The sequence below is a fragment of the Grammomys surdaster genome, unplaced genomic scaffold (genome assembly GCF_004785775.1).
Source record: "Grammomys surdaster isolate TR1022 unplaced genomic scaffold, NIH_TR_1.0 224, whole genome shotgun sequence".
NCBI classification, from domain to species: domain Eukaryota; kingdom Metazoa; phylum Chordata; class Mammalia; order Rodentia; family Muridae; genus Grammomys; species Grammomys surdaster.
The window spans coordinates 3,336,481-3,360,526 of record NW_021604669.1 but is presented as its reverse complement, the minus strand read 5'-3'; the positions used below and the strand labels follow the sequence as shown (position 1 = coordinate 3,360,526).

At 40.5% G+C, this 24,046-nt stretch overlaps 1 protein-coding gene across 1 annotated transcript in view; it reads right to left on the bottom strand.

Moving 5' to 3' along the window:
• Fam135b (family with sequence similarity 135 member B) overlaps positions 1–24,046 on the bottom strand; it is a 256,188-nt gene that overhangs the window by 27,241 nt on the left and 204,901 nt on the right. Inside the window, exons 8-11 of the mRNA XM_028773278.1 lie at positions 18,705–18,858; positions 15,984–16,033; positions 6,517–6,672; positions 5,700–5,773 (exon numbers count right to left, since the gene is read on the bottom strand). Coding sequence (XP_028629111.1) covers positions 5,700–5,773; positions 6,517–6,672; positions 15,984–16,033; positions 18,705–18,858 — 434 coding nt within the window. The remainder of the gene's footprint in view (positions 1–5,699; positions 5,774–6,516; positions 6,673–15,983; positions 16,034–18,704; positions 18,859–24,046) is intronic.

Below are 24,046 nucleotides of genomic sequence, written 5' to 3'. Positions count from 1 at the left end.
TGTATCCCTGTCTGTCTGTCTGTCTGGCTGTCCGTCTGGCTGTCTGTCTGTCTGCTGGTGTCTCTTTATGTCACAGCCTATATAAATTCTTGATACTCTCATCTCACTTCCCAGCCATGTGGACCTTCTACCTCTCTAAAAATATCTCTAGAGTGTAACCCTGCCCAGATTCAAAACAAATTCGCTAAGTATCATATCATCATCAATAGAAGTACCATGAGATTAACACATACATATGTGTGATTTGTAGCATATGTGCGTGTGTATATATGTGTGTTTCATATAAATATGTATATAAAATGTTAATTATAACAATATAAATTAAATGTTTATATTACTTTTTTCTATTTTTTTTTGTTTCCTCATAGAAGTAAAGTGGAATCTTGTCTTCCTTTTAGTCAAAGCTCTACAGAGGTTTTTGCAACTTTACACCTCTTTGAATATTTAATTACTTAGATATTATATCTGGATATTTAAATATAATTCTGTTTCAATCAGTTCTGCATACTATACCATCTTTGGTTTCATAAGTATGTAAGGGTGTAGCCAGAAGACATTGGCAGTTAGGCTGGTGATTAGCCTGCCAGGTCCACCTTCAGTGTCGACAGGGACCATTTGATAGGCTGAAAGGAACATGGACAGGCAGGGTGAACATTTTTTTTTCCTAGAATCAGGATACCTTTGTTTTCTCTTGTTATTTGACGTGACAATTTCAGATTCTTCAATTGTTAGGCCATGAGGCTCACAGCAGGACCTCTACCCTTCAGGGTTTCAGGCCTTTAGAGACATGACTGGTCCCCTGGTCTCAAGATCTTTGGATGTGGCTGAGTCATACCCCTAGCCTCTCTGGCTTCCATAAAGATGATAATAGAGGATAGTTGAGCTTGTCAGCTTAATATTGAAGTTCACCAATTCAACCAAACTGGCTGCTCAATAAACTCCAAAGATTCTATTGTTGCTTCTTCTGTAATGCTGGCATTACAAGTGCTTGCCAGGGAACCTTGCTTTTTATGTGGGGGCTGGGTACTTGAATTTAGGACTTCTTATTTGCATGGAAGCTATTTTTCTAACTGTGCCATCTCTCCAGCCCCAGAAGGAATGGACTTTTATCTATTAAACTGTGTTGTACATGCTGCATATAACTAATGACTGATAAAGGGAGAATTAGTTTCCCCCAGAAACGACCTTTTTAATTGGTTGTCCCATACAACATACTCAGGCCTGAAATCATAGACATACAAGCAATGCAAAATAGACTCAGTGGGATTGTACTTAGATATTTACATGTATGTGGAGTGTGTGTGTAAAGAGACTAAAACTTTGAGAGGAAGCAAAGGAGAAATTGAATTGGAGTAGCTGGAGGGACGAAAGAAAAGAGCAATAGTGATGAGATAATATTTTGATTAAAACTAATTTTTTAAGTTAAATAGTGTTATCATTATTAGCACAGAAACTGTGAAAATCGAGGTGAGATCTCAACTTCCCCACTATAGCAGATGATACAGTACTATGAATCTCTACAGTATCTTCTGTCTCTATAGCCATGTATTTCTCTTTATCATGAAAAGGGCCTCACTGAGGCATTGAAGAAACAGAGAAGAGGGCCAGCCACACCCAGCCACAAGGCCAGGCTAAATCTCATGTTAAGATGTTTCACAAATTACTTGTGATTGCTGACCAATTATTTTCATGACAAACACACATTCTCAGACCCAGGTACACTGACAAGCCTAACCAAATACCCCTCTCCCATCATACATTATATCTTTTCCTCTGCTGTCCCACACAATCTCACCCATAAAGATCTGTCCCGAATACATCCACTGATTTTACAGCCTACTTAAAGGTGGTTAAAATTCATCTATGACACAAAATCTCTTCCAGGCCAGACTATGATGGGTCTTTACAGAGAAACTCATCCATGCCTTTGCATGCTGGCATCTTCAGTCCTAATGTGGGAGTGTACTTCTGCCACCCATGTGAACAGGTGATTGTCCATCATGGCTTGTTTCCCTCGCTGTAACACCCATATAAACATACCTCTGTCTAGACATGGCTGCTAGCCTAACATAGTCCGTGTTCAATATGCTAGCCCAAGACTCATTCTGTTAGCAGCAATTATCACCTTTCCTGTAATTTTCTCATTCTGAAATGAAATCTTTCTGTGTTCTTGACTAGTTGGATAACAGTGTATTTCCTATTGAGCAGAATCTCTCTGGTAACGTGTTCTCTACTTGAGGCTTTGTGTTGATATAGGTGGTCAATTGAATGCTAAAAATATTGTACAATCTATTTACTGTGTAAGACATAACTTCTTGACAACTTCAACCTGATTCAGACCTCTACTCCTTTGTGAAGTGCCCAGGGAAATCATCTCTGACAAACACGTCAGTATCAACTCCTCTTAAATGAACAGATGCTTCTCATCACCATTTTAACCATAGGTCTATTCATAGAGATTTTGTCTGTTTACTTACTGTTGAATAGCCCACAACTGAAATGGTATCTGGAACATAGACAACAATATATACATACTTACTGAAAAAAAAAATCTTTTTTTATATCTATGAAATTAGCTAAGAGAGGTTTGGGAATGTATGCATAGTACAAGTAGAATCAAGAAGTTAAAACAGGCAAGTGAGATTTGAAATGCTAATGTCCAACTTTTTTTTCAGGCTAATAATGCATACACTGGGATTCTCATGAATATGAATTATTTTGTGATACATGAGATGTGCATGGCCCAATTCTCCTCTCCCTCACTCTTAACCTCTAGTTCTGGCTTATGTCCATCACATTCTTAAAACTCAGATCATTAATGGAAATTCTTTCTGCTCCATAAACAACTTTCATAGCCTGAGTTGCTATAAACCCATATTGAGGTCAGATGTAACATCCTCAATTTATTTTTTTCTCTCATCACTTTGTTAAAATCAGTTCATGATCCACACACCATTTTGCCTAAAGGGCAGTTGATTTTGGGGCTTGCAGATGCAAACTCTATGTGTCTCCTTTTAGCTTCATACTTCATGATAACTCATAAATAACTTGAAATACCATTTGGGGTAAATTCATAGAACTAAAATCAATAAATATTTGATTTGAGGATTCTGGAAACTACTGGTTAATGATTTATGAGTACACTAGTCATAGTCCTTCCTCATTTTATATGCTTTTATCTTGTTTATCTTCTTTGACATTTGTAACTTCCTGGATGAGCAAATTTATGCCCCCTACTTTTCAGGTAGAATGGGAAACCTACAAAACAGCATTATTCTTTATTGCATCTACCGTCCACCTGGAAAATTAATGGCCAATCATCAATCACCATCTATATTTACATAACTATTTACGCAAAAGTGTCTGTGGCTTGTACTGTTTCTATCATGTGTATGGATGTTCCCACTTTATCCTTTCATCTTTTACCTTTGATCATTTTATGCGAAAGGAAACCAAGAGTGATATATTCATTGATATATTCATTGATTTCCTTTCTTGTTGCTGTGATAAAAATTCCCTGCCAAAAGCCACTTCAGGGAGAAATAATTTATTTGAACCTCATTTCTAGGTTATCATTTATTGTTATGGAGAAGTCATAACAGCAGATGAAAGCAACTGTTCAGTCACAGATGAGATCAGAGTGCATGCTGCACTCAACTTGATTTCTCCACTCTTCTATACTACAGGATGCCCTGTCCAGGGAATGGTGTCACCCATAGTGGGCAGGCAGTTCTTCCCACATGGATCATTGTGATCAAGATAATCCCCATAGATATCCTCTTAGGCCAACCAAATCTTGTCCATCTATTAACAGCACTCCCATACAAGGTGATTCTAAATTTGATAAAAATAGACAAAAAATTGACAGCTAGCTCCATTTGAGATCATTTTTGTCAAATTACTTTGGCTTTACATATCACTAGATACTCTGTGTTAATAGTACTTTGCATAGGTGGTATTCAAACCAAACTGTGCCCTGGGAGTACAATTGTTAATTTTCATTGTCAATTCAACTGGATTTAGGATCACCTAGGAGACAGACATACCTTGGGACATGACTGTGAGCAATTTTCCAAAGCAAAACTGATGAAGGGAGATCCACTCAGAATGTGGTCCCATCGATAGGCTGGGGTTCTAGACTGAATAAGATTGGATGCAAAGAGGAAGTGAACCGAGTACAAGCATTTCTTGCTCTACTTGATTTAGATGCCATATGACCAGCTGTCTCACTTTCCTGCAGCCCTGACTTCCTGCCAGCACAGCCCTTCAAAGTGTGGGCCACATTTCTTTAAATAGATGTTCTTTGGTATTTTAATCCCACTGATGAGAAAATTAATTAGTGTAGAGATCAATTACCTCTGTACATTTCTCCTCTGTGTGTTTTTTCTTCTTTCTTTCTTCTTAAAGTAAGCAATTTTATTTATTTGGGTTTATTTTTTTTAATGTGTATGGTTAAAAAACACTGTAGTTGTCTTTAGACACACCAGAAGAGGGCATCAGATCCCATTAGAGATAGTTGTGAGCCATGATGTAGTTGCTCAAAATTGAACTTAGGACTTCTGTAAGAGCACTCAGTGCTCTGAACTGCTGAGCCATCTCTCCAGCCTTCTGTATGTGTTTATACTCTCTGAGAAACATGGTTTACACATAACACAAACTCCAAGTTTTCCTTATTTTGTTGAGACATGTGGGAATGTTTTTCCCCTCCTATAGTTCTGAGTTTCTCTATTTTGCTATGAGTCCCCCAAAGTTATTTTTAATGTTGACAGATTTCTTTTTCTAGTGCTAATTTAAGAATTAGTCAGCCAGTTCTAGGCTGAAGCTGAAATGAATGAATGAATGAATGAATGAATGCATTGATGTCCCTGTAGAAGACTCCAGTTATGTCAGAACAAACTATTTTCACAAGCACATGCATTTTTCTTGCTGTCCTACTCACTTTCAGATCCCAAGAGCAAACATTAAACGTTACTGTCTGCATACAGAATGAAACCTGTGGAAATTCCAGGGTTACATGACAAAGATGAACAAATTCCATGTCTGTCCTATGCAGCACAAATATTCCATGAGCCTCCTCTGATGGATGCAATGTGGCCTCTCAAACATGATCATTCCTTAGATGAACAGATTACTTAAACACAAAATACTGATGGCTAAAAGATCTCAGTGGGGTCTCTGCCCATCTTCTCTGGGGTACCTAAGAAACCTCAACTCACATCACCCCCTCTAACTTTCTGGAATACTTCTCAGTTCTTTCTGCAAGAAGGCAGTTTTAGAAAGGCATCAGTCCTGATTAGAGATCATGAGCTTTATGTTAAATATATGTTATAGCTACTGAATCATAGTACTTTTCTAACATAGTCTGTGGCCATACCATCTGCTTTCATTCATTTTGCAGACAACTCAGCACAGATGTCTGCAGAGAATTAGAAAATCTTGTATTTTTTCTCTATAGAACCATAATGGCATAGAACAAAAGAAACCTTCAGCTATTGACCTTCCCTGCTACCTGCAGCTCCCACTCCCCAGTGCAAATACTTTCTTTGCCTGCACAGGATTGCAGACAGAGTGTGCAGAGGGAAGCCCTGTGTCTGCTTCACAGCAAGAGATAAAAGGAAATGGAAGTTGGAACAAAGAGGGCTGAATGCCTTGGGTGGCCACTTTCACAGGGTGAAGTGGGTGTGTAATTTATTACTCACAGGTTTTCCTGAAAGGTCAAGACTGCAAGTTTTTGGTGCTCCATATAAAAGAAAGCTTCAGAAAACCTTCGGACCTGAGGGATGACAATGTAAACAGCTTAATTCTTCAAGTGTATATGACCTCCATTTTCTAAACTTGAGATTTCTAGAGATTAAGTGTCATGTCTTAATGGAGAGAAAGCTGTACCTGTATAGAAGCCTGAAATAAGAGGATTTCTGCCCTCCTCCACAGCTACCCACATGTCTTTATAGCTTGTAGCCCAAACAATATAGTGTGTGTTTATAAGCTCAGTCCTGTTCTGTTTTATTTTTATATTTATGTTTTATTCTATCAAATAGAATATGAGATCTCTCCAAGCTGGCATTATAAATAAATGCACAGTGTAGAGAATTCCTAAAGTCAGTGGCGTCTGCTATGTGCTTCATGGACTCTTGTTCTCAGACCTGTATTTCACTTGCTCAAAGTGAGACGATCTACATTGCAGCATACATATATAGCCAGAATAAGGGCAACACTTTGCATTTGAAAATATTTTTTTCTTAAGTATTTTTGAGACACTTGTAATAGTCAATTTTATAAATTCAGCTATCATCAGAAATAGACAAGAGAGATGTTTTACAAATGGGAGAATAGGACTGAGTATCTAAGTGAGTTATTTGATGTCACAATGCTCATTCACTGTTGAATGGGACCAGTGTTGAAATCTACAGATCAGCACCATGCCCAATTCTGTTCCTCTCAATGAACCAACTTTTGCAAAGTTTCTCCTTAAGTATAAAAGCATGCAATCAGAGTTTAGCACATTTTACAATTTACCCTCAAAGTGTGATGCTCCTGGGTCAAATAAGTGGTCACTTGGGAGTGCAGGGTTACTGTGTCCAGGAATTGGGTCCACAGAGCCATTAGATGGGAAGCCAGCCAGGCAAGATCCTTACTGATCTGCTCTGCTATCTTCTCCGGGTTGTTCAGCATCTGGGGGGGGGGGGTAAAAAGGGTGTCAACCAAAGACTTAGCTCTATTGAGATGCTCCAGTCCACCACATGGAAACTTTACCAAATTCTTTGCTCTTTTATACATTCCCACACATGCTATAATACCTCATTATTGTACAACATGTAGTATTGTAGCATATATCTCATGCTATATAATATATACCTGTGTATTCCTGTCCCTTTGAAGGTGGGAGAGGCAGTAATGAGAAGAGTAAGCTGTTCGGCAGTTCCTGTCTATTTACATCCAGATCCCACGCTTTCATATAAGATTTGCTTGTGTCTATCCCCAGGCTGTGTCTTCCCTCTTCGTTCCTGTTTTAAGTGAGACTTATTTCTGTATTTCGAGAAATGTCTTGTCTAATATGTCCTCTCTCATTTTACATGCAGTTGCTACCCATTTTCCCCTCTCTACCTCAACTTCTAATCTCATCCCTTCAGATACCAATTTTCCGAAATATTAGCATCCAAGTCTGGGATTCCTTCTTCATGGCCTTTGCACTATTGCACAAATGGGGAATATCAACCATAGCATCCTCCCTCAGACCCAAACCCTTAGCATAGATCTCAGTGCTAGACTCTACTTTGTACTTGATTAAACTCTGAACTCAGAGCCTTATAAGCACATGGCTCCACTTACCATTTCTGATCATTTGGCAGGTGGAAGACTAGAAATTTTATACATGCTTCACATTCAATCCATACAATCATCATTTAGGTAGAATATTAGAGGCATCCTTTCACAGAAAGTAAACTGACAGTGAATTAATAGAGCATCCAAAATCTCACCCAGCCAGGGTTTAACTGAAATACCACCTAAACACACACACACACACAAAAACATTCTCTACCATAGTAGGTATCTATAAATACCTCCAGAGATAATATAGTTCTCATATCCCTAGAATACTTAACTAGGCAGGCTTTCAGTGTCCTGACCCATCATTATCTTCTTAATTATCACTTCCCACTTCTTACGGAGGATTCCAGGATGCCTTAATCACAATGTGAGCCAGTCAGACTACAGTGGGCCTGAGATCTTGGAGCAGAACATGTTGGACAGGTAACTATGGTTTAGAATGGGGAGAATCCCATCCTAAGAGTGCAGCTTTACTTGTGGGAAAATGAGAAGAATGCTCCACTGAGGAGTAACAAGAAGGCTGTCCACTGAGCTGCAGGCCTCCTCAATACACAGCAAGCAATGAGATAGCCTCTTCCTTGTCCCAAGAGCATGTTCAACAAAATAATGACATGTGGTAAGTTAGAATATCAGACAGGCACTCTAGCATTCTAACTTACATCCCAGCACAAGTGGTATAGAGCAGTCACAAAGCAAAAGCCAATCAACTCCAGACTCTTTTCCTCCTTTATCCTGTGCCTCTGTTTCCTCACTAAATACTCAAAGGAAACAACTGCATCCACACGCAGTCTTTTTGGACTGGAGGTTTGATTTTGGATGAAGGCAGAGCAGAAGAGGGGATGTATCTAAGAGTAAGAGAGTGAAGTAAGACGTTTGCTGCATAATGAAGTTCTTAGAACTCAGAGACTCCTGCTTTGATATTATGACTAGTTTTCAGATGTAAGACTCCAGCTAAACATAACATCTTCTAAGAGGTGCATATATCTTTTAATGACTGTTTACAACTCAGTCCCATATAGCATTATGAGTGTTCAGGGACAGAGAATGAATGGTGCAGGGGAGTTTACTTGGGGGACAGGATGTATCATTGGGAAAACTTCAGACTGGAAACAGAGCTTTTCAATACAATCCAAGAATCCAAGAATCCAAGAATGACAAGAATCTTTACGAATGACAGTCAATCTACTTTATCAACATTCATCATTATTTTGGCCCTGGAAATCTTCCCCACCTTACCTAAGGTTACCAGGTCTCTTACTCAATTTATAATCATTGCCTCAGCTGGGCTGAACTACCTATAGCAGCATTCACAGGCCTGTCTGTTTGCAACACTACAGTGTTGTTCAGACAGCATCTTCTCTTTGGAATGCCTTGTCCTCCCTCTCATCTGAAGGAGGAGCTTAAGGTGGGAGGAGTAAGGAAAGGAAGAGGAAAAGGAAGAGGAGGAGCTAGAGAGAGCAGAGATGTAGGAGGATGAAGAGCCTCGAGGGTATGGAGAGCAGTCCTGGATAACAATTTATACTTAGGTTAGCTAACTGGGAAACACCTCTAATTGTATGGGCATACTGTTATTGAGCATTACCAAACATATAAAGCCTTTGAGCTTTAGAGTTTCATTCATACCAGGTACAGCATGGATGGTGGGATGGTCTGGGCTCAGCCCAGCTTTGTGGAGACACGGTGGAAGATTGGCAGAGCCATCTCCCACCCTGGTGTCTTGTGGGTGGCAAGGCTGCTGGCTATGACCACCTGAGAAGATGGCCTGAGCTGAGCTGAGCATTGGCAGTACATCACCTCTGCTCGCAGCCTCTGCTCGTGGCCACAGGTCTAGGCTAGTCAGGAACATGGCGGCTGATTAAGAAAAGCCAGATTGAATGCCAACAATTTAAATAATTACCACTACACTCATCTTCTGATTCCCATTCTTGTCCTTTCCATCCCTTTGGCATGCTCTATCATCAACCAGGGAATGACTAGGGAATCAATTCTATTTCCCCTTATGTATAGCAACACTACTCTATGCTATCAGTATAAGGTTCATTGCTCTCTTTTGACTTCTTGAAAAGATTCCCTTGACCTTACTTGTGATCCCTCTAACAACTGTGGCATGCTTTACTGCTGCTGTCCCAGTTTGTCTGCATTTTGAGTGTAACCTTTCAGTATCTATACTTCTGGCACAGTAGGTAATTGATAATGTGAACTCAGCAACCCTTTAGCATAGAAATAGGTGGATTTGCATCTTTGAGAGATCCCCATGCCTCAATTATGTATCCCTGCCTTTCTGGGCTTCTGATCCTGCCCTCAAAACACCTCCTCCATCAGAGTGGCACTGGCAGGCACAGTATGAATTCTGAGCTCAACTACCAGAGGAGAAGAGAGGAAAAGAAAGATATTCATTAAGTAAGTCTTTGGGAAAATTATTTCCTCCCTAGTTGATTATAGAACCAGCTTCATCTGAGGTTACAGAGGTTCCTAATTAAGCCACAGGAGGACTTTCCTATTATCACAGACACATGGAACTGTATAATTACATGTGACAGGTATGGATGGCTTTTTGTAGCAGGTGAGGGATAGGTCTTACTTACTAATAAGCCAGCAATCTTGGCCCACTGCTTTCACAGGTATATTCTCTGAAGCAAGGCTCAACCACCTTTGTTGGCCACTACCAAGAACCTTGACTAACTGGACTCAAGCACAATCACTCCTCTGCTCCCTTTGTTTACTCCATATTCATTTTGTGCTACAAGGTAAGCTACATTGTGGAAAGCCAGAAAGTGAAGAGAATAGTGTGTATGTATGTGTGTGTGTGCACATGTTCAAGTGTGTGTGTGTGTGTGTGTGTGTGTGTGATTTGTGCATGATTTTTGAACGAAGGGGCAGTTCTAAGGCACTACTATCGTATCTGTCTCCTTGAAATCAAGGTTAGCTCCTCCATAGCAGGCACATGAGAACTCATCTCTCATCTGGCCCATCTGAATCAGGGCATCCTTTCAGACCCTCAGCCATCTAATGTTGCTTCCTAACTTGAAACTTTCCAAACCTCTATGATGGCTAACTTCAACTGGCAACATGGTGAACTCTAGAATCACCTGGGATACTGGCATCTGGATATGCTCTGGAATTATCTTGATTTTGTAAATCAAGGTGGAAAGATAGCCCACCTACTGTGGGGAGCACCAATCCGTAGGCTTAGGATTCTGGACTGTACAAAAGGAGACAGGTAATTCATAACCAGCATTCTTTGCTCTCTGCATCTTGGTTTCAAGGCTTTATTGTTGTGACGTTTCACAGCAACTACCACCCTCCTGGAGATGTGGGCCAAAACAAACACTTTCTCCAGTGAGTTGCTCTTGATGGGGGTGATGTATTAGGGTAACAGGAAAAGCAGATAAGATTGCCCTCTGACAAGAAAGTTGACCAAAACAAAACAAAACCCAACTTTCACATTCTTGCTAAGTCTTCAATTTGAGTATTTCTCAATAGAAGGGGCAATGCTGTTAACAACTACTAAATAGTTGAATAATTCCCAAAAGTTCATGAGGATAAATACAAAGCAATCTTTTATAAGTTAGAAAAATCTTAAATTGCTACAGTAAAAAACGAAGCTAGCCCTAACTAGGAAACATACTTTCCAGTACCACTCAGCAAGTGTGACACATCAGTCTCTTGGTAAGGGAGCATACTATGCTGTTTGATTAATTTATTCTGGGAAAACCCTCAGCATCTCCGCACCCAGACTTCCAGTATATCATTTATATTTGGGTTTCATGATCTCCATGCCACAGTAAGTTGATACATATGCCCATGCTCCCACTCATCTGTGACCTGTGCTTCACACTGCTGTTACCTTTGCCTGGAGGAGTGCCCTTCCCTCCCAGGTGTCTGATACCCTCCTCCCTGTTCCTCGGTGACATTTTAGCTCCCCAGACAGAGCCAGGACCTCCACTCCTCCATATTCTGCTACCTTTTATTTATACTCCCCAAACTCTTGTACTGGCCATGTGGGCTGAGTCTGATCTATCTCAGAACAAAGCAATTTCTCACTGGTTTGCAAGTGCTGGGTGGTCTCTTACCTGATTGTATAAAGGGGATATCCGAGTGGCCAACACATGACAAGTTTGTTTTTTTCTTTAATTGGTAAGTTTCTCACACTAAGTAAAGATGCTCCGACAGCACTCTGCTGCTAGAGACCTCTAGGTTTTCCATTGTCATAGGAACCATGCAGCTCTTCATCCACAGTAGCAATGCTTGAGATGAACACACTCACTGCCGCTCAGCACTTGCCAGGAGGTGGCACTATTCCATCTCTAAACAGATCCCAGCTCTGTGATTTGGAGCCTTTACTAGTATCCAGCAATATTTCTGTCAGTCTATCCATTAAGAGCAAGAGTAAGGAGAAGAAGAAGATCCATCCACTTCACCCTTAATACTTTGCACCCTATCACCTCTCAGCACTTCTTACACAATACGATTCTTCAAGAAAACATGGTTAAATATTTCCTGTAGCATCAGGAGAACTATAGAATTCAATGGAACACACGTATACATAAACACACAAACACACAGGGAATGAAAGTAGAAGAGGAACATGAAAAGAAGAGTTTCATCCAGAAAAGGTGGGGACATGAAAGAGAGTAGTAGAAAGTTAAAAGAAATAACATTATTTATATACACATGAGATTATCAGAGGGGGAAGAACAGTAAGACTTTCTACGGAGTCTGGGACTCTGCTGCAAGAGCTGGAGGTGAACAGTAGCTCTTTTGGGAAATATGGCTGATAAAGTTATTGACAGCTCTGTCCTTCAAAACACTCACATAAATCAGTGCATTCACCGAGGTGACAAATGGTCAAATATGAAGGTGTCCTGGGGGCCAGGGCCACAGCATTCACTGCTATCAAGTGGAGACTACCACTACCCCTTGTCAAGTTTGACAATCTCATTCAATGGCTCCAAAACTTTGAGGAGGCACCACTTCTTTGTATCCAATTGCCACTGTGAATGTGTGTAAGCACTTCCTTTACTGTCCCCTGAATACTGTGAAGAGATTGCCCTGAGGACCTCACTGTTGTAACTGTAGATAAAACCACTGTCACATTTTCCAATTCAAGTTTCCCCCGTAGGTCACAGGTACGTTTTAGTCTTGAGATCCTGGTGAGGAGCATCCCAGCACCCTGCAAACTCATAGCAGTAAGACTGTGTGTGACTTTTGTTACTAAAGTTTATCTAATAAACACATGAAGTGGATATCACTGGCCCCTGGTCAGCTATAGGCTAGAGACTACTGCCAGGAAAATCAGCTGATGATTAGGAAGTGGATACTGTTCCTAGATCTGAGTTACCAATGCCCAGAAACTAATCAATCATGTTTCTTTACTGGCACTTCCATGTGTGGGAAATTAGTATTATCTTTTCTATCAAAGGGTTATATAAAATAAATTTCATTTAAAATTGTAAAGAAGTGATCTGGCAGAAATTCAAATTCCTCCAGGGCCAGCACTTCTTGGAATCAAAATATATATCCATAGTTTCATGGTCTCCTCAGGACTGCACTTTGCCTGCCAGCACTCTGGTTTGACTTATGAAACCTGTGAAATTGAGGTCATGTTCTGACCACTCAGTGAGAAAGAAAACCCCTTCACATTAGGGAAAAAGCAAAACAACAGGGCCCCACTGTGTGTGTTTCCTTGCTTGATGTGTTGTGGATATGAACCCTTCCTCAGAAGTGGAATGTTTTCCTTGCTGGAATAAGTTGGACTGTGTGATAACTTCCTTGGGATCCCAGATCTGCTTCTAATACATAGAAACCTTCAAAGTCAGAGATTGGAGAGCTCCCAGAATAGTGAATATACCCACTTGCCTGAAGTTGGCCTAGCTCAACTCAAGGAAAAGAAGCTCCACCCTCAGCCTCCTTTTTCCAATTTTGACCTATGCTTCCTCATCTAGCTATTCACTCATGCCCCATGTATTATTCTTATAACAGATTGGCAATGTTTAGAAAAGTGTTTCCTGAATTTTATAAGCCACTAAATGTGATCATCTGACTTTAAAATGTATGATTACAAATCTATCTCATAACTGTTGGTCAAATTATGATAGTTCCAGAAACTACTTCTGAAGGAGAGAAAATGTTGTAAGACTGAGCATTTAACCTGGGCTACCTAATGCTGACTAGAGTAAGACATGTTAGAAACTATATGGTTGAGCATGAACTTAGATATCCTATTCGTGCATCCATTTTCCAAATCAGAGAATGGATGGAGATGAGAAGATTCCTCATGGGTATATGTTAGAAGTTTATTCTTCTGCACATGCTCCAAAGGATACATTATCCTCCTACTTCATGACTCCTAGTGACATGGAAAACTTATCGAGGCCACATGGTGAATAAGACATTCAGGCTTCTTGATTAGGAGCCTCCACTCACCTCTGGTACCTCGGTCAATCCTGTCCTCACAGAAATCAGGCTTCTTCTCCCTCCACTATCCCTGCACCAAGAATCCTCCCAGTTTATATCTCTAACAGTGGCCTAGTGCAATATCACAAGGCTGTGGTCTTCTCTAAGTCCTTGATTTCAAAGTAGCCTCCTCTTTAGACCCTGCTAAAATCTTGCTTTCTCTTGAAAAGAATTACTGACATGCTATCTGGAGTGTCTGCTGCTGTTTGCAGTAGCCCTGTCCAGACACTGCTACATTTGTGTGCAGTTTAGCAGTGAAAGCCCAGGAGTGCTAGACTCCTTCCCTCACCTTGTGCTCTAGGGGAAGGCATCACCACTACATCCCCAGAAATGACCTGGGTGCTCACAATTAATGGGAACTTAAAACTGTTGACTGAAGTGAATCAAATTTCACCTGGTTAGGGGTGCCATAGTTGCAAAGGAGACATTCATGAAGACACCAAAGAAAAAAGAGATGGTTGGCTCTTTGACCATAGCACCTGCCAAAAAGCCCTACAGTACTAGAAATTAGTCAGTGAAGAAGAGAATGTCAAACTAGATCCCCATGGTAATTGTGGCAAACACAATATGATTGGCATTGTTCGTAGTCACTGTCTGCACCAGGCCCCATGTTCATAGGTCAAAATTCTACTATTTCTTGTCATCAGGTTTGTTTCCTAGGGTAGCTTTGTGCTGGGGTGTGAAAATCTCTGCCACATAGAGACTGGTGGCTCTGCTAGTCTTGCATCCCTGATAAATTCATTCACTCTGTGACTCATCACCACTCTCTCCTCCATGGAACATGGACGACTTATCTTCCAGAAAATTCTGTTGATTAAATGATGAAGTTTCATGCAGTATACACTAAATAGCAGCCGGTTACTGGCAGGCCCATACTGTGTTTATAGCTGTAAGAAAGTGAGGCCAAAGAACAACCAGATGTGTTTGATCTCTGTCTGTATCTGTGGTGTTTACATGTTGGCATGGTATAGGTGCATGTGTACACAGATGCCCATGTATGTTTTTGCTTTTGGAAATCCAAAGTTGACACTGAGTACCTTTCTCACTGGCTCTCTACTTTATTTCTTGAGACAGGTTCTCTTCCTGAACACTGAGCATGGCGATTCTGACTAGCTTAGCTAGTTACCTTTTCCCTGGGAGCCCATTTATTACAGGCAGCCACCAGGCCTGGCCTACCCATTCTTTCAAATGAGTTTTAAAGATCTGAAGTGTCTTCTTTATGCTTGGGCCGCAAGCACCTTGTTCACTGAGCCACCTCCTCAGCCCCTGATGGGAAAACCAAGATTCATAAAGATTCAACAACTTGTCAACTCTGGCACAAAGGTCTGGTTTGAGGCTGGCTTCCAGCACTGAAGAGATACATCACTCACAAAACTTCCTTGCAATACTAAACTCTTTTTTTTTCAAGTGACAGTTGTCATCACTCTCGTTTCTAAAGTGTGGCCATTACACTCTACCAAGGTGAGTGAGCATGGGATTGTAAATCACAGCAGGTGACATTCTGCACCACATTCAAACTATTGTTTGCTTTACAAACCTGAAACCAAGTCCCCAATATAAAGTTATTTTTTTCCTCTTTCAAGTTTCCTGAGTCATTCTCCATCCCTACCTAAGCTTAAAACCCAAAAATGAAATGTTAAGAGCAAACAGTGAGGTAACACACTCATCACTAGATTCACTCCCCACAATGCCCTGACCTGTGGTCTATATGGGAAGACTAAGATTTTGGGAATCTGAATATAGCTTTGTCTTGCTTAAAAAGGTTGAAACCATGAACTCTTCCTTCACCTGAGTATGCACAGTGTTCGCTGCATGATCTTTTGACATCTGTAGAGTCTACCCACATACAATGCTAATGGTGCCGTTTCTGAACCTGCCGCCTGGAGAACAAGCCATGAACTTTCTAGTACATGTTCCAAACATGATTAGTTTTCCTTGTTGCCAATCTTTTTCCTAGGTTGGCCTCAGACACTCTCTTTGCTTATGCCATGGAAGCCTCTCAGCCCTTTCCTCAGATAGGCAGATTTGTGGCCAGGCCCATCCCTTATCCCCACACATTAGTACCTGTGAATTCACTTATTCCCTTTGGGGAAAAGGTGGCTTCAGTGACTGACATGCTATATGGCCAGCAAAACCAGCGTGGTCTAGCACTGTAAGTACTTCCATCTGTTCAGACTCAGGGTCTGCACTGTAATTACCTGTAACTCTGAGCACAGCTGAGAAAGTGTTTCTTCAACAGCAAGAGCCTCTGGGAAACAAGAAAAAGACAACACAATTAAACAGACCCCACCTAAATGCTGTACTTTCTAACTAAAGAGAAAGGCCTGAATTTCATGCTCTAAATGAAAAAGTCAGAGAAAGTGAGACACAGGCAACTCCAGAAGACTCTCCTAATCATCACACTTTGAAGAGAATCAACCTTATTTGGCACCATGTATTGAATGCAAGAGGAAACACATAGTGGATTTCTGAGTGGAATTATAAGATACAACTGACCCTTTATTATCTCTAACAATTTGTGTGCCCGAAATAAGTCTACGTTTATTTATGTGTTTTCAGATGCATATGTGTGTGCGTGTGCACAAATACACACACACACACACACACACACACACAGAGAGAGAGAGAGAGAGAGAGAGAGAGAGAGAGAGAGAGAGAGAAAGAGAGAGAGAGAGAATGAGAGACTCACAAACACATAATTTCTAACAGATAGAGAACACAGATTTCTGTCTCTATGATGGAGCCAAAAGTCAGAAGCTCAAGAAAGAGGAGTGGCAGAATTGAGTAGACTGTAAACTGCAGGGAAAATGACACTAATTGGGATCATAACCACCCAGGCTACACATGGTACAGCTTGCTATGAACCAACTTGTCAGACCGAATCAGTGGTCTCCAGATATTTGTGATTTTTATGATCAGAGTTTTGATAGTTTTTGAACTCTCTCCTAGCTTCCCAATGCCAAAATGAGTCATTTGCATGCAGTTACACTGCATCAGGCAATGTGAACCATCTCTTAGCATATCTGTGTCCTGCTGAACCTCCATCTGACCAGTGTACTCAGTCCATGCCTCACCAGTATAATCCATTCTATTCCCCTTGAACAGAAATTATATATATATATCCTACATGTCCAGCACAATGGCCAGTGTATAGAAGATGCTCAACAAAAGTATGTTGAAAATATTTCAGTAAATAAACTTTGTGTTTTTTTTTAAGTAACAAGATGTTCTTCTGCTAAATGCTGCTTAATAACATTTGTTTTCTTTTGGGCAATATAACTGGGCTCTGATTCTGTACTGGTTTTGATTTGGTTTTTGTGGAGCTGTAGGTCAAATCTTTGGGTTCACATATGCAAAAAAATGCTCTACTTAAGGATCACAGTCTGAGTCTCTAGTGTATGGCTTTACAAGCTGTGTAAGACTGGCCTCTGAAAAAACTCCAAGTCAAAAAGTACCTGATTCAAAGTCAGGGCACTGGCTTGACTAGCTGTCATGGCTAATGAAGAGTTTCTGAAATCCAGTGTAAGCACCACAAACACTCCTTTGCTCTAAAGACTAGAGACAGATGATAAGGAATCTGAGGGGTAACAAGCTCTCAGAGACCCCATAGTCTGAAGATAAAAAGGAACTTGTAAATATAACATTATCATGTGGCCTGCTTGTGATACAATGCCACAGGCACTACCAATGATATGGTTCTCACAGAAGTTATCCAGAGGAACAGACAGAATAAGCACTCAATGGGATTCAGACACTGAAATATGCATCATCCTTGACTCCTAGGCTCTGGGTTCAGCCTCTGGTCCAAAGAACTTTGAGAGGAACCTCAACAGACGGTATGCTTTGATGGGGGGGAGGACCAAATTTCCCTTCTCCAGGCAGTCAGTGTAGGATCTCTATGCTTTTGTCATGTCTACATATTGCTATATGTAGTGACTTTACTTCTATTTTTGACTTCTCTTATTTATCACTTAAGAGGAATTTAGGCTCATTAGTCTCCATGATACTTAGTTTTGAAAAACATCTTTTGTCCCCATAACCAAGTTTGTCATTATAGGTTCTAGATTTTTTTTATAGAATAGTAAAAGGAAAAATTAGATACATACAAATATAAGAGATATGAATGACTATATGTGTTCATATATGTACATGCATGATTCCTTTCTGTGGACAGAGTGCTCTTTTGTAAAGCTGTTATACATGCTTATTAGTTGCAATCTATAGTCATATTAAATATAAAAGACTTTAAGCTTACAAATTATTCTAGAAAATAAGAGACAGAGAAAGAGAGAGAGAGAGAGAGAGAGGTGGGGTGTGTGTGTGTGTGTATGTGTGTGTGTTTTAATCAATGGTAGTTGATGCCCTGAAAGAACTGAAGGACTCAAGAACCTTGCTCTTTACTTGATTGGGCAATCACTTTAGATTATGAAGTTGAGAGCTCACCAATAATGCAAGATTCAGTCTCTACCTATTTCAGTGATGAAATACAGAAGCCATGGTGGCTCTGGTGTGCTGCTAGCCCAGTTTGGGTTCTGGCACAATGTTTTTGCAAAAATAATTGCCTTTTGGAAATACTTTGACTTTGTATGTATGTTCCTTTGTGTGATACCAAGATTTTTTTCTAACAAAAGCAGCTGAACATTATTAGATAGGATGCCAGGTATGCTGTAGGTGTTTTAAGAAATATCTATTTGATACATAAATGAATGAGTGGGTGTCTTGGAGTACTCATATGTATTCTCGCTCCATTTGTCCTTCCAAAGTGTCTCTTAATACAATAAGGTAGATCCCAGAACAGCTTCAATGACCAATCACATTTTCACCATGACTTTCACAAAAGCATACAACCTTTTCTCCATTCACATGCCAACTTGGAATGTCAACTTCTGGAAGGAGGGTTTCTCCTTCTATCCCCTTACCCAGCTCCATGGTAGGCAGCTCAGGGATGTCTCTCATGATGACCAGGAAGTAGAGTCGGAGGCCCCGATAGGCATGAAGGAGCAGTAGACAGAGATCCCGATGCCACTTGTGTGCATGTTGTATGCAGTTCTCTGAGGGAACATAGAAGCTTCCCTGAAGAGACAGAAGAACACAGCTGAGGAATTTATGCCTTATCCTGGAATCACAGAGCTTCCCTTCTCCACTTGACACTCCAGAATATTTTGAGCTTCAGGTCTAATTCATAGCAAATAGGAAGATGCCAGAAAGAAAGCTGCCCAAGTCTCTTCTGTATCCCTCCAAATAGAAAAAACCATGGTCATGCCATGCCACTGTTGTACCATGTTCAAGTTAAGATATCAATAGTTGCAAAGGTAAAATTAATTGTAGGAAATAATGAATCAGAAGCAGATAAGGCTGACAATGCCCCCACCAATGTTTGTTACCAGTCCACTTTCCCTGGTTCCTACAAAATGTACTGTAGAAGAGGTTGTAAGGGGACAAAAGACATGAAATCTTTTATGTGGGTGCAGGGAAGATCAGAAATACTATTGTGTGAGCAGCAGATTGTGCTACAAAGGGAAGATAAAACTATCCTATATAAAATAGTAAGGAAGCATGCAGTTGGGTGCTTAGTGCTGATGTGCCCAATTGGTATAAAGACAATGAGGTCTGTACAACCAGGAGAAAATGCTTAAGTCCACAGTGGACTCAGTGGAATAAAGGTATAGATAAGACAGCTTTGTTTATCTTTAATAATACAATTTGTTTCTCCAACCTAAGAGAGAAAGATATTCTAGAGCAAATTAAAAGAGAAACATGTTCTAAAAGCAGAGAAAGGAATCATGAGGTAGGTTGTGGCTAGTGGAAATTTAGAGACATGGAGGAGTGTTAGGAACATGTAGTGGTGTTACACACCTGTGCATTCATCTACTTCTCCCTTGGTCAAATGGGAGCAAGCACTGGCTGTTCATGGTTCCCTGCTGCTGCCTTGCCAGTTCTGGGGGAAGATTCAGCTGGGAGGGGAAACACTTCATTGTGTGGGTCTGCATGGTTGGTGACTATGGCAGTATCCTATCCCATGTAGTCTCTGTTTGGTTTTATTTCAACATAATATTTTCTTTGCTTCATTGAGAATTTCTTTTCATACACCCAAATCACACTCGCTTTCCAGTACTTCCATCTCTTTGTATTCTAACCCTCTGCCCTTATGACCTCCTCAAGCCAAAAAAAATCCAATTTGTGAGATAGATAGATAGATAGATAGATAGATAGATAGATAGATAGATAGATATCACTGGAGCATGCCCCTTAAATAGAACTGAGCCCTTCCCCTCAAGCATCCCCCACAGGCAGACATCAACTATGGAGAGCTATTTTTCAGCATCCTTATCACATTTTTTAAGAGTTCTTATCCTGTATAGGTTACTTTTTAAATTTAATTTAATTTAATTTAATTTAATTTTTTTGAGGAGTGGGAGAGCTTGTAGTAGGAATGGTGTGGTCACAGAAACCTTCCATGTCCCTCTTTCTCAAATGAATATCTGCAGTCATCAACATCATTGCCAAAGTAGCTTCCCTAGTCTTTACTATTAGCAGAAGCACTGATCATGGGCTTCCTCATGCTTTCTGGTGACAGTACAGACCACAAACATGGCCCTGACTACAGTAGTGCCACAGACCCAGACAAGGCTGCAGCACAGACCATGGTTATCTGCCTGGCTGTTGTTGGCCATATGGGCCAGGACATCAACAGGGATTATGGCTACAGTGGAAATATGGACCAAACATGGCAATTGGTGGTATGTACTCAAGAGACAGAGGTAGTGAGGTCTCTGTCAGTTCAAGGCTAGCCTGGTCTACAGAGCAAGATCTAGTACAGCCAAGGCTACACAGAGAGACTATCTCTAAAAACCAACCAAACAAACAAACAAAAAAGATATTAGCCTCTTCATAGTATTGCAGATAGAAGCATGTTGTCGTCTGAGAGGCTTCACCCAGAAGCTGACTCAGACAGATACAGACACCCACAGCCAAACAGAGAATAGAACTTATAATTATTATGGAAGAATAGGAGGAAGAATTGTAGGCCCCTCAGGGGACAGAAACTCCACAAGAAGACTAACAGAGTCAACTAACCTGGACCTTTGGGGCTCTCAGAGTCTGAACCATCCATCAAAGAATATACATGAGCTGGACCTAGACCTCTACTCTCATATGTAGCAGATGTGCAGCTTGACCTTCATGTGGGTCCTGAACAACAGGAACAGGAGCTATTCCAAAAGATATTGCCTGTCTGTGGGATATGTTCTTCTAGCTGGTCTGCCTTGTCCGGCCTCAGTGGGAGAGGAAGCACCTAGCCTCACAGAGATTTGATGTACCAAGTTGGGGGAATATGTAGGGACATCTCAAAGGGGAAGAAGTGGGAGTGGGGGAAGGATTGTGGTGGTGGTGGATGACAGGGTGAGGAAAGTGAGCAGGATGTTAAGTGAATAAGTAAATCAATTAAATTAAGGTTAAAAGGAAGGAAGAAAGTAAAGAAGGAAGGAAGGGAGAGAGAGAGAGAGGGAGAGAGAGAGGGAGAGAGAGGGAGAGAGAGAGAGAGAGACAGAGAGACACAGAGACAGAGAGACACAGAGACAGAGAGACAGAGAGCACTGGCTTGATTGGTAGTTATAGAGGAAAATATTTGAAGGAAATGACTCAGTTGTTTACTGGATAAATTTGAGAACCCTTTCAAATGTATGTAGTCTCTGTTCTTGTTGCTAACTAAGCAAGCTGAATTGGTCTCATAAGGGTATGACATATTTAATGGGACCAACACTCTTCAGTTTGAGCCACCCTAGGGAAAGAGATGAGACCGTGGGTAAGCAAGTCTCTCTAGAAAAGCCAGCAGTAGTTGGCTACAAAAATCCCCAACATGGAAGGGTTGCCTCAGGATTGAGGTAACACCTGGGCAATATATCTCATGCCTGTTACAAATACCTTTTGCTACGGTACCTACTTCCCAATACCTTTACTTTCTGAGCTCTCTAACCTTGCCTCTGTGACTGGTTCTCAACCTATGGGTGGAGAACCTTTGGGGAGTCAAAACAACACTTTCACAGAGATCTAATAGCAGATCCTCTGCTACCAGATATTTATACTACAAATCATAACAGTAGCAAACTACAGTTATGACATTGCAATGAAATAATTTATGTATGGGGAATCACTGCACCATGAAGAACTGTACTAAAGGGTCACAGCATTAGGAACGTTGAGAACCCAGTATTATGATGTTATCTGATCTTTCCAACTTGAACTGAATAGAAACATCACACCATGATGACAGGGAACCTTAAGAGTAGTTTATAGGCATATTGCAGTGTGGAGTAGGAAAAGATAAATGAAATCAGAAGTTAAGGAGATAACATAATGAAATCATTCCAAGAATAATAAGAATTTTAAAGTAATTTATATTGTCAAAGGTTTGCCACAAGGGCTTAAAATATTTTGATTGGCATTTTTCCAAGAGTTAAGCATACCATGTGGATAATGCATTATCTAAAAACTATAATGGAAATGAAGAATCAAATGGAAGGATGTCTTGGTTCCTCAGTGCAAACTAGCTTAGACTATAGGGTGACACTGAGCTAAAAAGGATGGAATTGACTAGACTGACTCAGAACGGGTTGGTCCTTCCCCTTGAGTCTATATTTAGCCATTACATCACTGCTGTTTTCCTCAGCTGAGCTTCTCTCCTCACTGTACTGGTTTAACTCTGGCATAGGCTTATGAAAAGTCACTCATCTTCGAAAGAACTTACAGTATGCTAAGTGAATTGCCATTAATACTGTACAGACAAAAGTAAAAGTGTTCTAGTTATTGCTTGCCAGGTATAAATGCTATACACCCTTAATTATCTTTCTTATGTGGTCATAGACTATCAGAAACATATAATGATTTTGTTAAAGCATAATTTTAAAAATTTGGAATCAAGGGTTTTACCATAAAATTCAGACCAGTAAAATGTATCCATTTGCCTAGCTGTCAGAATCACTCATTTGATTTCCGTTGGTTATCTCCCTTATCAAATTAAGATTGAAATAAAGCCTAGCAGAGCTTGGTATAGCCGGGATTATGACAGACTCCCCATGCTCATGAAGCAATAGGAAATCCTGTTTGATGAACCCACAAACAGCTCCATTATCTTGATCTCGTTTGACTTCCAACAAGTGCAGCAGGAAAGAAGATACTCCCATTTTTCTTTTCAAAGTTGAATACAGATATAGAAAGAGGGGAAATAAAAGTTAGTATCACCACACATAATGTAAAATTCTCCAGAGTTCATTAAAATTGTATATTTTTCTAGAAAACACATATGTACAGGTGTGTGCACTTACTACATGAATGTATATTTTACAACATGTAAAGACATGACCATAAGGTGAAGAATGATCTCAAATATTTCTAGATTTTCTTTTATAAGAATGTGACTTGGAGATCTTTTGGATCAGACCAAGACTAAAACAAAAGAGCACCCACTTTTGTTTCATGGATCAAAAGACTGAGGCTCAATGAATTAAAGGATCCAGACAATGTCACTCTGCTTTCTAGTGACAGAAATGGCTCTTCGAGTCTATGTTGAGGCTAGGGCTCTCTGTGAAGGCACATACTCAGAGAGGAGAGATGTGGAAGGATTGACAAAGGAAAAGTGTGTGTGTGTGTGTGTGTGTGTGAGAGAGAGAGAGAGAGAGAGAGAGAGAGAGAGAGAGAGAGAGAGACCTATTAGAGAACAGATGCTCAACAGAGGTCTGCTTGCTTTGACAGAGGCATTAACAATAAGTCCTGCAGTGTCTCCTTTTACTGTGACTAAGCAGCAGTAAAAGCTAAAAGAGGATTATGAAGGCATCAAATCCAGTAGTCACAATGCTTCTGGCAGTTCTGAAAATCTGTTTTGCTGTCCTTCCTCCTTCTCAAAATTCCATCCTCTTACCTCCATGGCTTTCTTTTGAAAAGTAACCCAGAAACTGATGAGGAGGGTAAAGAATGCTTAAAATTTGTTTAAATTAACTTCAGTATTATATTTTTAATTATTGATAGTGTCAGTACTTAAATGGAATATGCTACCATCACATTCACACACACACACACACACACACACACACACAAACACACACACACACACAGACTGATTCTCTCCCATATCCCCTCACCCTCACCAATCCCTTCCCAATTAATCTTCCTCCTACCCTCAAGTCCTCTCTCCTCTTATTTCTCTCTCTCTCCTCCCTCTCTCTCTCTCTCTCTCTCTCTCTCTCTCTCTCTCTCTCTCTCTCTC